Raw genomic sequence first — 12,702 nt, forward strand, 5'->3', positions numbered from 1 at the left:
GTATGACTTGTGATGGTCTCCTTATAACTGGAAAGCAAGGTGAGTCTATCACTTGATAACTTCCACGAGCTGAATTCTTAGGGGCAATTCCCCACCTCAGGCCTATGTACTCAGAGGTACATTTTGGTGTAATAACTAAGCACCATGAAAGTACAAATTCAGAAGAGCAGTGCTTAGCATCAGAGATAGAGAAATAGACATACACACAGAGAGAAAGATAGCTAGAGAAAATGAGAGACAGACATACACAGAGATAACAAGATGTAGAGAGACACAGAGAGAAAGAGAGATAGACAAAGAGTGACAGAATGAGGGAAAGAATGAGATAGACAGAGAATGAGAGAGAAGCAAAGCATTGTAATACCTTTATTTTATTTTATTTTATTTTTTTGTGGGGCAATGAGGGTTAAGTGACTTGCCCAAGGTCACATAGCTAGTGTCAAGTGTCTGAGGCTGGATTTGAACTCAGGTCCTCCTGAATCCAGGGCTGGTGCTTTATCCACTGTGCCACCTAGCTGCCCCCTGTAATGCCTTTATAAAAAAAATCCAGCTGATTAGGACAGCAAGCCTCTGACAATTGCTTTTATGGTGACCCCAAATCTATTTTACTCCACACTTTTATGTTCATTTGGCATCTAAAGATATGGAAAATTAGAGGAGATCATGATAGCAAGTATTACAGAAGTAAATGCCCCTTTCCGTTGTATATTCTCAGCAACAGGCTATTGGTCTGCTTTCTGAGGATCAATGTACCTAAGCTCCGAGAGGCTAATCACCATTTTTTCTGGGCATTTGGTGATGAATTCTTCATCTGTGGTAAACAATGAAAAAATAAAAATAAATAAATAGCCCTCAATCCTGTGCAACACTCTCAACTTCAGCAGTGGTCATTGTAGAGTTGCCAGAAAATTCGAGCATAGCATAAAGACTAATACAATTTTTAGAACATCTAAAAACATGAGCTTAGCTGTTGGCAAGCGAAATGAGAGATTTTTGTTCAATGGCCAATATGTGCTCATGCTACTGGAAGAACTGAACCATATCAATCTTGACACTCTCAATATAAATGAAATCAGAGAATAAAAGAAAGTCATAGCTAAATGGAAGGCTGACTGACTCACAGGTTGTATTTGGAGAAGCAAATATAGGGGTTGGCTTCATCATGAGTCCAAAAGCAATAAGAAATATCATTTCATGGGACATTGGGTCATCTGGATTTGCTGTACTCATTGTTTTGTTTTGTTTTGTTTTGTTTTGTATGGGGCAATGGGGATTAAGTGACTTGCCCAGGGTCACACAGCTAGTAAGTGTTAAGTGTCTGAGGCCGGATTTGAACTCAGGTACTCCTGAATCCAGGGCTGGTACTTTATCCACTGCGCCACCTAGCTGCCCCTTGCTGTGCTCATTGTAAGTATTTGCAGAAAGGCCACATAAAGAGAATTATGCATCAATATCTACCACAAAAGAAGAAATAGAGAAATTCTATGAATAATTTGATAAGACATTCCAAATTAAATCAACATACACTTTGAGACAATATCTTCAATGCAAAGGTGGGAGTAGGCAAGAATGATGGAAAATTTGTTGGAAAATATGGTTCAGGGGTTAGGAATGAGAGAGTCCAAAAATCTTATAGACTACACAGAAGCTTCATGTTTATATATAATGAATATTTCCTTTGAGAAGAGAATTGGGAGGTGGTGGATACAGCATTCTTTCACAATAACTGAATAACATCAGCAAACATGATATTAATTCTATTTTAACAAACGGGAAATGGCTCATTATTGAGGTGGGAGTAATTTCTGAGTCAGCTGTCTGTGAGTAGCTAGCTGAATTGTTGAGCAAAAATAAAGGAGCTAAAAGGAAGAATAAGAACCAGAAAAATAATAGTGTCAAATTAAAATAACTTCATCCTGACCAATTTAGGTAAGTTACTGATTTATGCAAAAATAGGCTATGGATAGAAGAATGGACAGACACACATTCTAGCAGAATTTTATACAGAAATGTAACCAATTTAGCATTTGAAAATCAAATGCTAGAACAAAGAGACCAAAGGAACCTAAAGGCCACCTTAGTCAGAAAACATAACTTGTCAAGAGACAGCAGCTAAGGAAAAGTCTAGTTTAGAAAAGAAATTCATTTGTCAAATCTTCCAGAGGATGGTGGCAAATTATGAACAGTATTGTTTTATAAAATGGCAGCAATAAATGGAGGGAAAACCCAGTTTAAAGTCAGTCAGCAAGTATTTATTAAGCACTTTCCTACCTTTCCAGTTTTCTTACACTTCACTCCCCTCTGAGTACTTTGTGATTCATCAATACTGGCGTTCTTGCCTCATATAGGATATCTGACTGTCCCCCCCCTTCCCCCATGCCTGCCTGGAGTGTTCTCCCTCCTTAACTCCAGCTCATAGTTTCCCTGGTTTTCTTCAAGACTCAACTCAAATCCCACCTTCCGCAGATGGCTTTTCCTCGATCCCTCTCATCCCCTTTCCCTTAAAGATGACCATCCTGTGTATATCTTTATGTACGAAGAGGTTTGCTCACCGTCTTCCCCATTAGAACATAAATTCTGTGTTTTTGCCTTTTTTTTTTTTTGGTTGGGCAATGAGGGTTAAGTGACTTCCCCAGGGTCACACAGCTAGTGTCAAATGTCTGAGGCCGGATTTGAACTCAGGTCCTCCTGAATCCAGGGCCAGTGTCTTATCTACCGTGCCACCTAGCTGCCCCCTTGTTCTTTTTATCCCCAGTACTAAACAGTGCCTGGCACAAAGTAAATCTGGACCATCATTTCATGGGGATACCCAGGCCATCCACACTCTTGGATTCACTCCCAATTTATTAGACTTTTCCACCTACTCCTCTCTACCTTCCTCCAATCCCTTGCTCCATTAGAATGTAAGCTTCCTGAGGGCAGGCACTTTCTTACTGCTTATATTTGTATTCTCAATCTTAGCCCAGTGCTTGGCATATAGTAATCATTACCTATAGTAAGTTCTATCTATCTGTCTAAAAATTAATATGTACTTTTTGATTGACTAACATGTACCATGTGGCAGACAGTGCTAGATGCTGGAGATGCAAAGGCAAAAATAAAATAATCTCTGCCCTCAAGGAGTTTACATTCTATTGGTTGATACAATCTGTAGATGCATATGTAACAGTGGTTATTAGTGTTTGTTGCTTGAGCAAGTACATGATGACAAAAGCTACTATGAATTCAGTGACACTTTTGAATGAACCCAATATTTATTCAATACAATTATTAATATAATTATACTTAATTACAATTATATCTACCTAGGGGCAGCTAGGTGGCACAGTGGATAGAGCACCAGCCCTGGATTCCGGAGGAACTGAATTCAAATCCGGCCTCAGACACTTAACACTTACTAGCTGTGTGTGTGTGTGCCCCTGGGAAAGTCACTTAACCCCAATTGCCTCATCAAAACAAACAAAAATCAATTATATCTACCTAACATTTGGAAGATAGTAATATACACGTGAGACACTATAGGCTATAGAAGGAATATTTGCTTATTTATTAAACACTGCATGTTTTGATGGGGCTAAATAAAGATCAAAATTACAATGCTTGGCACCAATAAGGATTTGTGGAACCCCTATAATACTTCAGTAGCCTCCCTGAAGTGGGAACTTCTCCTAGTCTCAGTTTTCTCATCTTTTAAATAAAGATGACCATAGCACCTACTTCACAGGGTTGTTGTGAAGATCAAATGGATATCTATCTGTAAAGCATTTAGCACAGTGTTGGGCACACAGGAGCTGCTCAGTAATACTTGTTTCCCCTTCTCTCCTTTCCTCACCCCATCTAGCCAGTTGGTTGCCAAATCTTAGTTTTACCTTTAAAACCTCTCTTGCATCTGACACCTTCTCTCTAGTCACATAATTATTATGACCTCTCTCCTTGATTATTCCAACAATCTCCACCATGATTTCCAAGTCTCTTCCCACTCCAGGCTATCCATAACAGCTAGGAAAGTAATTGTCTTTAATTGCATATCTGACCATGTGATTTCCCTTCTCAATCAATTTCAGTGGCTTTCTATTGTCTCTAGGATAAACTAAAAACTCTTCTTTAGTTTCTAAAGCCTTTCACAACCTGGCCCCAACCTATCTTTCTAGCCTCATTGGACATCACTTCCTCTTCTACACTCTATCATCCAGTTCTCTCTGTTCCTCATACATAATGCCCCATCCCTAGTCTCAATGCCTTTGCATTGCTCCTACATGTCTTGGTATGTTCCCCCTTCTTCCTTCTACCTCACTGAATCAATTCCTTTAAGTCAAAGCTCAAGGACAAATAAACAACAATACTAGATAACAATTACATAGCATTTTAAGGTCTACAGAACACTTTAGACCCTAACAACGACTTTATGAGGTAAGAGTTATCATTATTCCCATTTTATAGATGAAAAAGCTGGGGCTGAGAAGAGTTAAATGACTTTCCTAGGGTCACACAGTAAGGGACAGAGGCAGGATATGGATTCAGGTCTTCCTGAATCCAAGTCTAACACTTTTATCTATACGTTGTGTCACCTAGCTGCTCATCTTCTACATAAAGCCCCCAAACTTTCATGTATTTAATTACCTTTCAGTTAGTCTTTTGAGACACTTTATTATCTCCCTGCTCAGAATGTAATCTCTTAAAAAAAAAACACAAACATTTTTATTTAAAGTTAAACAGTTTTATTTAAAGTTCCAAATTCTATCCCTTCATCCATCCCTCCCTCCCTCCCCTTTCCCCTCCCTGAAGCAGTAAACAATCAGATATAGGTTATACATGTGCAATTATGTAAAATATTACCATTAGTCATTTTTAAATTTTTAAATGTAATCTCTTTAGGAGTAGGGATTGTTATGTTCTTTATACTTACAGATCTGCACTCCAGCCACTGGACCTCTAATAAGCTAAAATATTTTTCATGCCACTTAAAACACAGTTTGATAAGCTTTCTTTTTTTCATGCCTGGCTGAATCAGTAGCTTATATGAATCTCATGCTGTGAGTATCCTTTCTAGGGGAGACCCCTGTATTATATAGTAGGGTTCGGCATTTTTAGTCCCCATATTATAATTCTGAATATGCCTTACTAAAATACAAAGATAAATAAAATTACAAAAAAAAGTAGAAAATAAAAAACCCCAATCCACATCTATAACATAAAGATAAATAGAATTAAAAATTAAAATAGAAAATCCACAAAAATGAAGCATTGACATGATCTTATCTCCTTGTTTTTCTGATTAACCAGACTAAAGTACTTAGGAGGTTGAAGAAATCCATTTGAAAATTTAAAGAGACAGGCACATGAAAATAGGAGAAAATTTCTTACTCAACTTCTTTTGCAATGAAGACCAGAAGATTGAGGGGTTCAGCACCCCCTTTCTTGGTTGCCAACTGTGACATTTAAAATTAAATGTGTGGTTGCCTTATTCCTGTCCCAAGTGTAGGGAAAACTAGCTAGGGTTTACTTATAAATTAGAAGTTTTAGCACTAAGTTTTGGCATTAAGCATTTATTAGTAAAAAGATAACACCTGGGTCAGAAAGCCGAGAAAAACCTATCTATCCCAGGTCCTCAATTCCTCCACCACCAGCCTATTTGAGCAATGAACTGCCCCAGGATCTTTCTTCTGCATCCCAAGGAGAGGCAGTCCTTCCACCCTGCTTCAAAGCTAATTGGCTAGCATCACCCAAATCCATTGGTTCACTGGACTTGAGGGTGGCCCCGTGTTGAGGTCAGAGTCCACAGCTTCAGAGAGCAATACCCTCTTGAGGGTCAGGCAGGTATGGTTTCAATTGAATTAACTTTCAGTACGTTAATCAGCTAAGTTAGTCAATCTAATCAATCCAATCAATCTGGGGCCTTTGGGCGCTGGTAAAGCCCATTATTTTCTTACAATTCCCAGCACCCTAGGACAGCTCCCACCTTGCTTGATTGGTCAACAATCTAGTCTAACCCCCCTCATTTTACACCTGAAACCTGAGGCTCAGAGAAATTAAATGGGGTTGCTCCTTGTTACGTAGGTAGTGGAGCTGAGATTCAAAACCAAGACCCCTGACTCCAAATCTAGCATTCTAGCACTCCACAGTGGAACCCCCAAAATTTATTCTACCTTAAGTTTCACTATTAGAAGTATAATACCATAAGTAAAGAAGGCCATTGAATAGTTGCTCTCTGTAAATCCAATTCTCACACCATGGTCAAATTGGATTGGCCTTATCAAGCCACAACTTGAATATTATGTCCAGTTCTAGATGCCATATTTTAGAAGGGATATTTCCAAAATGGAAGACAAAGGAGGGCAAACTAACATGGTGAAAAACATTATGATCCCTACTGTGTGATGATCAGGTGAAGGAACTAGGGATTTTCATCCTAGAGAAGACTAAATATGGTGGTATGGGTTATGTTACTAGGCTTCAACTATTTAAAGGGTTGTCATGTGGGAGGGAGATTAGAGTTGTTCTATCTCTAGGGCAGAACTAGGGCCAATGAATGAAAGCTTAGGAAGACAGATATTGACTCAATTTAAGAAAAAAATTTCCATTAGGATGTCACAAAACAGAATGGGTTGCCTTTGGGAATAGTTGGTCAAATCAAGTCAAACCAACTAGCATTTTTAAAAATGTACTTACTAGTGCTGGACATCTTGCTAAGCACTAGGGATACAAAGAGAGGCAAAACAATCCCTGCCCTCAAGGAGCTCACTCACAATCTATATAGTTAAGCTTCCTCTTACCAAAATATCTTCAATCAGAGATTAGATGAACACTTGTGTTAGGGATATTATGGAAGGGATTTCATGCTTTGAGATGCTTTTCATCTCTGGATTCAATAAACCCTGTGATGTTAGTGGGCAAGACAAAGATAGGTAACAAACAAACAGAAAAACAGAGAGAGGTCCTTTGTCTACAAGGGGCAGACAATCTCAATCAAATTGCATCCTTCCTGTTCAGTAGGGACAGGGCCCAAAGGAGACTTCAATAGTGATTTCAAGATTTTAATTTTATCCCTTGTTTCAGTTCAAGCTCCCACCCTGGGATCCCGCAAATCTTTCCATCATTCTCTCAATCTTTTTCTATTGTGCAGGCTTACTCCAAATGTTAATGTGCTTGATCATTACTTTGCCATGCTGAGAGGTACTCACTATTAGCTTTAGGCATCTCACATTCTTCCCTGTCTTTTTATTCAGCATCTTATAGTCCAGCTTCCCATTTACCAGTGACCCCAGCAGAATGTAGTGGGTACAGGCTTTTCCTTCTCCCTTGGAACCATAGCCTAATTCTACTCTTCCATCCTTCAGCTTCTCATTGTTTTCTTGGTCTCTACCTGTCAAGACCTGCACCCGACTTACCATGGCTGCCTTGGCCAAAATCACAGTTAAATGGTTGCCAACCTTAGGCTCCAGTGCCCAGAAGAACCCTTCCTCACCTAGGATGTAGGCCTTTTGGGGAGAAACATGATTTACAATCTGCAAATTACTGTAGACAGTTGCAGGTGGGTTGTTGGGTTCTTCCTCTGTGTCCATATTCCTGACCTCCCTGTATTCTGGCTTGTTGGAGCTGCTCTTATTGAAGGTGAAGCCCACCTGATGGAAGAGGGAGGGGCTGAATTGGATGGGATGGTCCTGATCGAGCAGCTTTCGGAAATGGTAGAGAAGAATTTCAGGGGGTATCTCCCTGTAGAGGAAGAAGAATTGAGCCAGCCGGGGGAGGTCACTGGAATGCAAGAGTTTGCCAACAAAGCCCCATGTTGAGAATTCCATTAGCACCCAGTCATCCGTCTCCCAGGTCACCATCTCTCTCCACATGCAGGTGATAAAGTTGGGCAAACAGTGGACGTTATCTTCAAGCATCAGGAAATAGTTAGAGAGGTTGGCAGCAAAGTTCATGAGTAAGGCATGGGCCACATTCTGATTAAATTGGACCATACTGGAGTAGGCCTCACTGAGGTTAGTTTTCAGTGCCCTCATGGGAGGATAGGGAGTAGATAAGGAACGGATCACCAGCAACTGCCCTTCCAGTGTTTGTGTACTGAAGGTCTTGACAATGTCAGTGATGGTCTCATTGAACCAAGTAGGATCAAGAACAGTCAAGTAGACTAGCACTAGGATATCCTTCAGCTCATCCTTAGAGGAAGCAAGGAACAGTGATTTTAAGGTACTCATGAGGTAGTTGCCCTGGGGATGCTGCATAGAGGACAGACCTACAGTCATCAGCTCTGAGAAGGAAACACCAGTAGTAGAGTTAGTAATAGAAAGAGATGAAAAATTACTTGTATCTTTATAAATTTGACTCAATTCTCTATATATTTGAGAAATGAGGCCTTTATCAGGTATACTTTTTTTTTTTGTGGGGCAATGAAGGTTAAGTGACTTGCCTAGAGTCACACAGCTAGTAAGTGTCAAGTGTCTGAAGTCAGATTTGAACTCAGGTACTCCTGAATCCAGGGTCGGTGCTTTATCCACCGTACCACCTAGCTGCCCCAGATATACTTTTTACAAAAATTTCCCTCAGTTTTCTGCTTTCCTTCTAATTTTGGTTACATTGGTTTTGTTTGTGCAAAAACCCTTTTTCATTATATATAATCAAAATTACCTATTTTACATTTGTAATACTCTCTGTATTTTCTTTGGTCCTACATCCTTCCATTATCCATAGATCTGACAAATAAACCATTCCATGCTCCTAATTTGCTTGTTGGTGAGTTTTTGCTGAACCCTAAGGTAGGGTTTGAGATACTTCCTAGGAATTTCACTTCTGTTCCCCTTTCTTCTCTTTCCACTTTCATGATTTCTTTCTCCCTACCCTGGGGGATGAACCAGATAAGTAAAGTAATGCTACTTACTTAGAGGTTTAAGTTAAATCTCCATTTATTTGCTCCTCATGGAGGGTGGTGGTAAGACTGTGTATCTGGCACCCAGGAATGGGGAGAATGAAAGGGAATATAAGAATACACCAGAAATAAGGCTTGCTTACTTCAAAATATGCCCAGAAATAGCTCTGACCCAGCTTCTCAGCATTGTCTCTGGTGCCACAGGGGATGGATGGCATTACCTCCCATTTGCCTTATTTCTACCTTGTATATATGTGGCTATTTGTATGTTGTCCTCCACTAGATGTATGATTCTTGAGAGAAGAGAAAGTGTTTTTTCCTTTCTTTGTATCCCCAGCACTCAGCACAGGGTAGGCTCTTTAAAAAATGTTTGTTGAGTAACTGACTGACATAGATGGATGAAACTTGGATTAGATAATTTATAGAGCCCTATAAGGACCCTAAAGTTCTGGGGTTCTTGTATACAATGAAAACACCCATTTACCCCCATGAACTCATTCCTTCTCTTAAAAGGTTTCATATCTGGGGCAGCTAGGTGGCGCAGTGGATAGAGCACTGGCCCTGGAGTCAGGAGTACCTGAGTTCAAATCCGGCCTCAGACACTTAACACTAACTAGCTGTGTGATCCTGGGCAAGTCACTTAACCCCAATTGCCTCACTTAAAAAAAAAAAAAAAAGGTTTCATATCACCTACATTTCCCAATGTAACCCTACCAGAGAGTCTCTATCCCTAGAATAAAGAATTGAAACAAGGAGGAAAAACAGTTCAGCAAAACTCACCAACAATGAAAAAGGTCCGACTTTTTATGCAGGATTCTACACACACCTTCCCTTCCCCCTACTCTACCTCTTCCAAGAAGAGCATGTTTGGGCTTTCTCACCTTTTCCTTCTCTTTTTATGCAGCTTCTCTGCCATAATTCTTGCTCTCCCCTTCTCTCCCCTCTCCCTCTTCCCAAAGTTCGGATAAGAATGCTTACTAAGCATGGAATTGACCCGAGGACGGTCTGGTTTGGTGGCAGATGGAAGGTCTTTATGCCGGTCTTTATGTTACTGGTCTTAGTGCAGACTGAGTTTGGGGAGAATAATGGACTCAGAATTCCAGGTTTCTACATTTAAAGTGTCATGGGCAACAGCCCTGCCTGCCAGTACTTTTCCCCCTAATCCCCCCCCCAATATCCTTCTTTTTTTCTTCTTCCTACTTACCATCTTCCTATCAGCTGTTATATTCTTTCCCCTCCTGAGGGCTCTAGGCTTCCTAACTGATGGAGTGAATAAAGTGTTGTGCTTGGAATCAGAACACTTCCATTAGAATCCTGCCTCAGACACTTGTGCAACCCTGGCAAAGTCACTTTTACCTGTCTCAGTGCCATTTGTTAAATGAGAGGGTTGGACTTGATGGCCTCTGAGATTCCTTCCATATTTACATCCATGACCCCATGTCTCCCCTGGTCCCCTTGATGCATCTTACTTTTCTTTATGGGCAGGGTTCCAGCCAGCTGTTGATAGGAGGCATTCCTAAGCTCTGAGGGGTTCTGGATTTCTTTGAAGTTCCTCAAGTGACTTTTGCTCATAGAGGTGATCTGCTCCTGGGCAATCATCCAAGCCAAGATCTTCTTTTCCTCCTGGGAATGGGAGTAGCTTCAGCCTTGCCAGACACCCCACTCAAAGCCTCCAGGGCTCTGGTCTCCAAAGTGGGGAGCTGGCCTGACCCCAAGGGGGCTATGTAATCATCCAACAAGCCACCTCTTAGTGGCTTTGGGGCATATCTCCAACACAATATGCCTACCTCCTTCCCCCCCAACACTTCCTTATTCTGACCTCCTTCCCCTCCACTGTGCAAGCTTGGAAGTTCTTCTGTTCTGTTCTGGGGACAGTTATTTACCTAGGTACCCACAGGAACAATGACACAGGTGCCAAGAAAGTTCTAACCCTGCTCCATGCTTACCAATTGTCTTTCTCTCTCAGTCCTCCCTCCCCCCCACCCCAAACAAAACAAAACAAAATAAAACAATCATCTAGTGGCTGCTTTGGAGAGTGAAGGCTTGAATAGTGAAGTAACTAAGTGTAACAGAGGATGTCTTCACTCAGAAGTTCAAAACCTTTCTGTTCTCACTCTCATTGTCCCCACATACCCACTTGGATACCAAATCTTTTTCTTGTTTTGTCTCACTGTCTCTTTCTGTCTGTGTCTCTGTCTCTTTTTGTGTGTCTCTGTCTCTCTTTTTCTGTCTTTATGTCTCTGTCTCTGTGTGTCTCTCTGTCTGCCTCTATCTCTTTCAAATCTCCCCCATCCAATCGATCCAATATAGTCTGATCATGTCACTCCTCTATACTAAGAACCCCTGTGCCATTGTTACCTTGAGGATGGCATGTAAACTTAGCTGACGTTCTCACATCACTTCTTCAGGACTAAGCTTGACCAGCCTCCACAGATTTGAGGATGTTCCCCACCCCAATTTACTTTGTTCAGATTCTACCAAGCCCCAGTGAAGGTCCTTCCTATTTCCAGTATGATATTGGCTCTCACTTTGTTATGAGAGTCAAATGAGATAACATTTGGGAAGCCCTTAAAGGTATAGTGCCTGGCATATAGCAGGCATTCCAGAGATGCTTGATTCCTTCCTTCATTAAATCCCCAACCCTCTCTTCTGAATTCTTATAGCCCAGGTGGTGTATATTACATCACACAATGTGGAGCTTGATAGGTGCTGCCTTCCATTGCCTCCCACTTGTTTTCATTTCACCTTTGGCTCTCTTACTCACCGGGACCTGATCTTCATCAATTTTTGTGGTAGCTCCCAGGCTGAGGAGGAACCCCAGGAGAATGGAGGCAGGAAGGATCAGGACACAGCATCGAGTGGAACAATGCATGGCATTGCAGGTGGGATTCAGCTCTGAAAAGAAAACCAAGTAGGGTCTGTGAGATCTGGGAAGTTTCTATTTCTGCAGAGATTTAGAGTATCTTTCTATCTCCTTTGGAGATCCCTCCTTCCTTCTAGCTGTTCATGATTGCTGTTTGATTTCCCGAGTCTTTAGCTCTTTCCCACCTGAAAAGATCCACTGTGGGGAACAGACAGCTGGGTGGCTCAGTGGATAGAGTACAAATCCACCTTTAGGCACTTACTAGCTGAGTGTGACCCTGGGCAAGTCACTTAACCCTGTTGGCCTCAGTTTCCTCATCTATAAAATGATCTGGAGAAGGAAATGGTAAACCTCAAATGGGGTCACAAAGAGCTGGTCATGACTGAACAACAACAGAACAGACACTTCTTTGCCATATAGTGGAAGAGATCAACTGTATATGGCAGTGATTCTCAGAACCTTTTGGATGATATGTCATATGCATCTAGAAGTCAACGTGTCAGTGAAAATAAGGCAGGCTTCCTGGGAGTGATGAGAGAGGAAGGGACCAGGGCATTCAAGGGATAGCATCCTTGGAGTTGGGAAATGCATTGGAAAGGTTATGGTTCCAAAAAAGAGAAAGGGGGAAGAAACAAGAAGGTTAAGAAGTTAGGTTTCTTTTCCAGCTCCTGACCATCAAGCTGATATTTATAACAGGGCTATATATAGCAATGTACAGTATTCCTCTAATTCCTCACCTGTTACCTGTTCAATTGTTGATCAACCTCCCCTTGACCTCTTGGCTAGGATTCTCTTGGAAGAGGATGGGAATGGAAGCAGTTAACCAGGGGTAAGATAAGGATGGAGCAGTTTGTAACCTGGGTTTTAGCTATCCTAGCTTTCTCTTTAAGTTAGACAACCCACAGGTCTTTCCCTTTTTTGGTATCTACCTTCTGCTCCCCTAGGGCTAAGGAGGAAGTGTTCAATAAGT

General features: G+C 41.2%; 1 protein-coding gene across 1 annotated transcript; it reads right to left on the reverse strand.

Moving 5' to 3' along the window:
* Nucleotides 1-7,112: 7,112 nt before the first annotated feature.
* LOC122753385 (alpha-1,3-mannosyl-glycoprotein 4-beta-N-acetylglucosaminyltransferase C-like) lies at nucleotides 7,113-11,741 on the reverse strand. Its single transcript, XM_044000756.1, has 3 exons — nucleotides 11,634-11,741; nucleotides 10,339-10,492; nucleotides 7,113-8,254 (listed from the first exon to the last, which is right to left on the reverse strand). Exons 1-3 carry the CDS (start codon nucleotides 11,739-11,741, stop codon nucleotides 7,113-7,115), a joined length of 1,404 nt encoding a protein of 467 aa, XP_043856691.1.
* Between the last annotated feature and the right edge of the window lie 961 nt (nucleotides 11,742-12,702).

Source organism: Dromiciops gliroides, chromosome 4, assembly GCF_019393635.1.
Source record: "Dromiciops gliroides isolate mDroGli1 chromosome 4, mDroGli1.pri, whole genome shotgun sequence".
Classification (NCBI taxonomy): domain Eukaryota; kingdom Metazoa; phylum Chordata; class Mammalia; order Microbiotheria; family Microbiotheriidae; genus Dromiciops; species Dromiciops gliroides.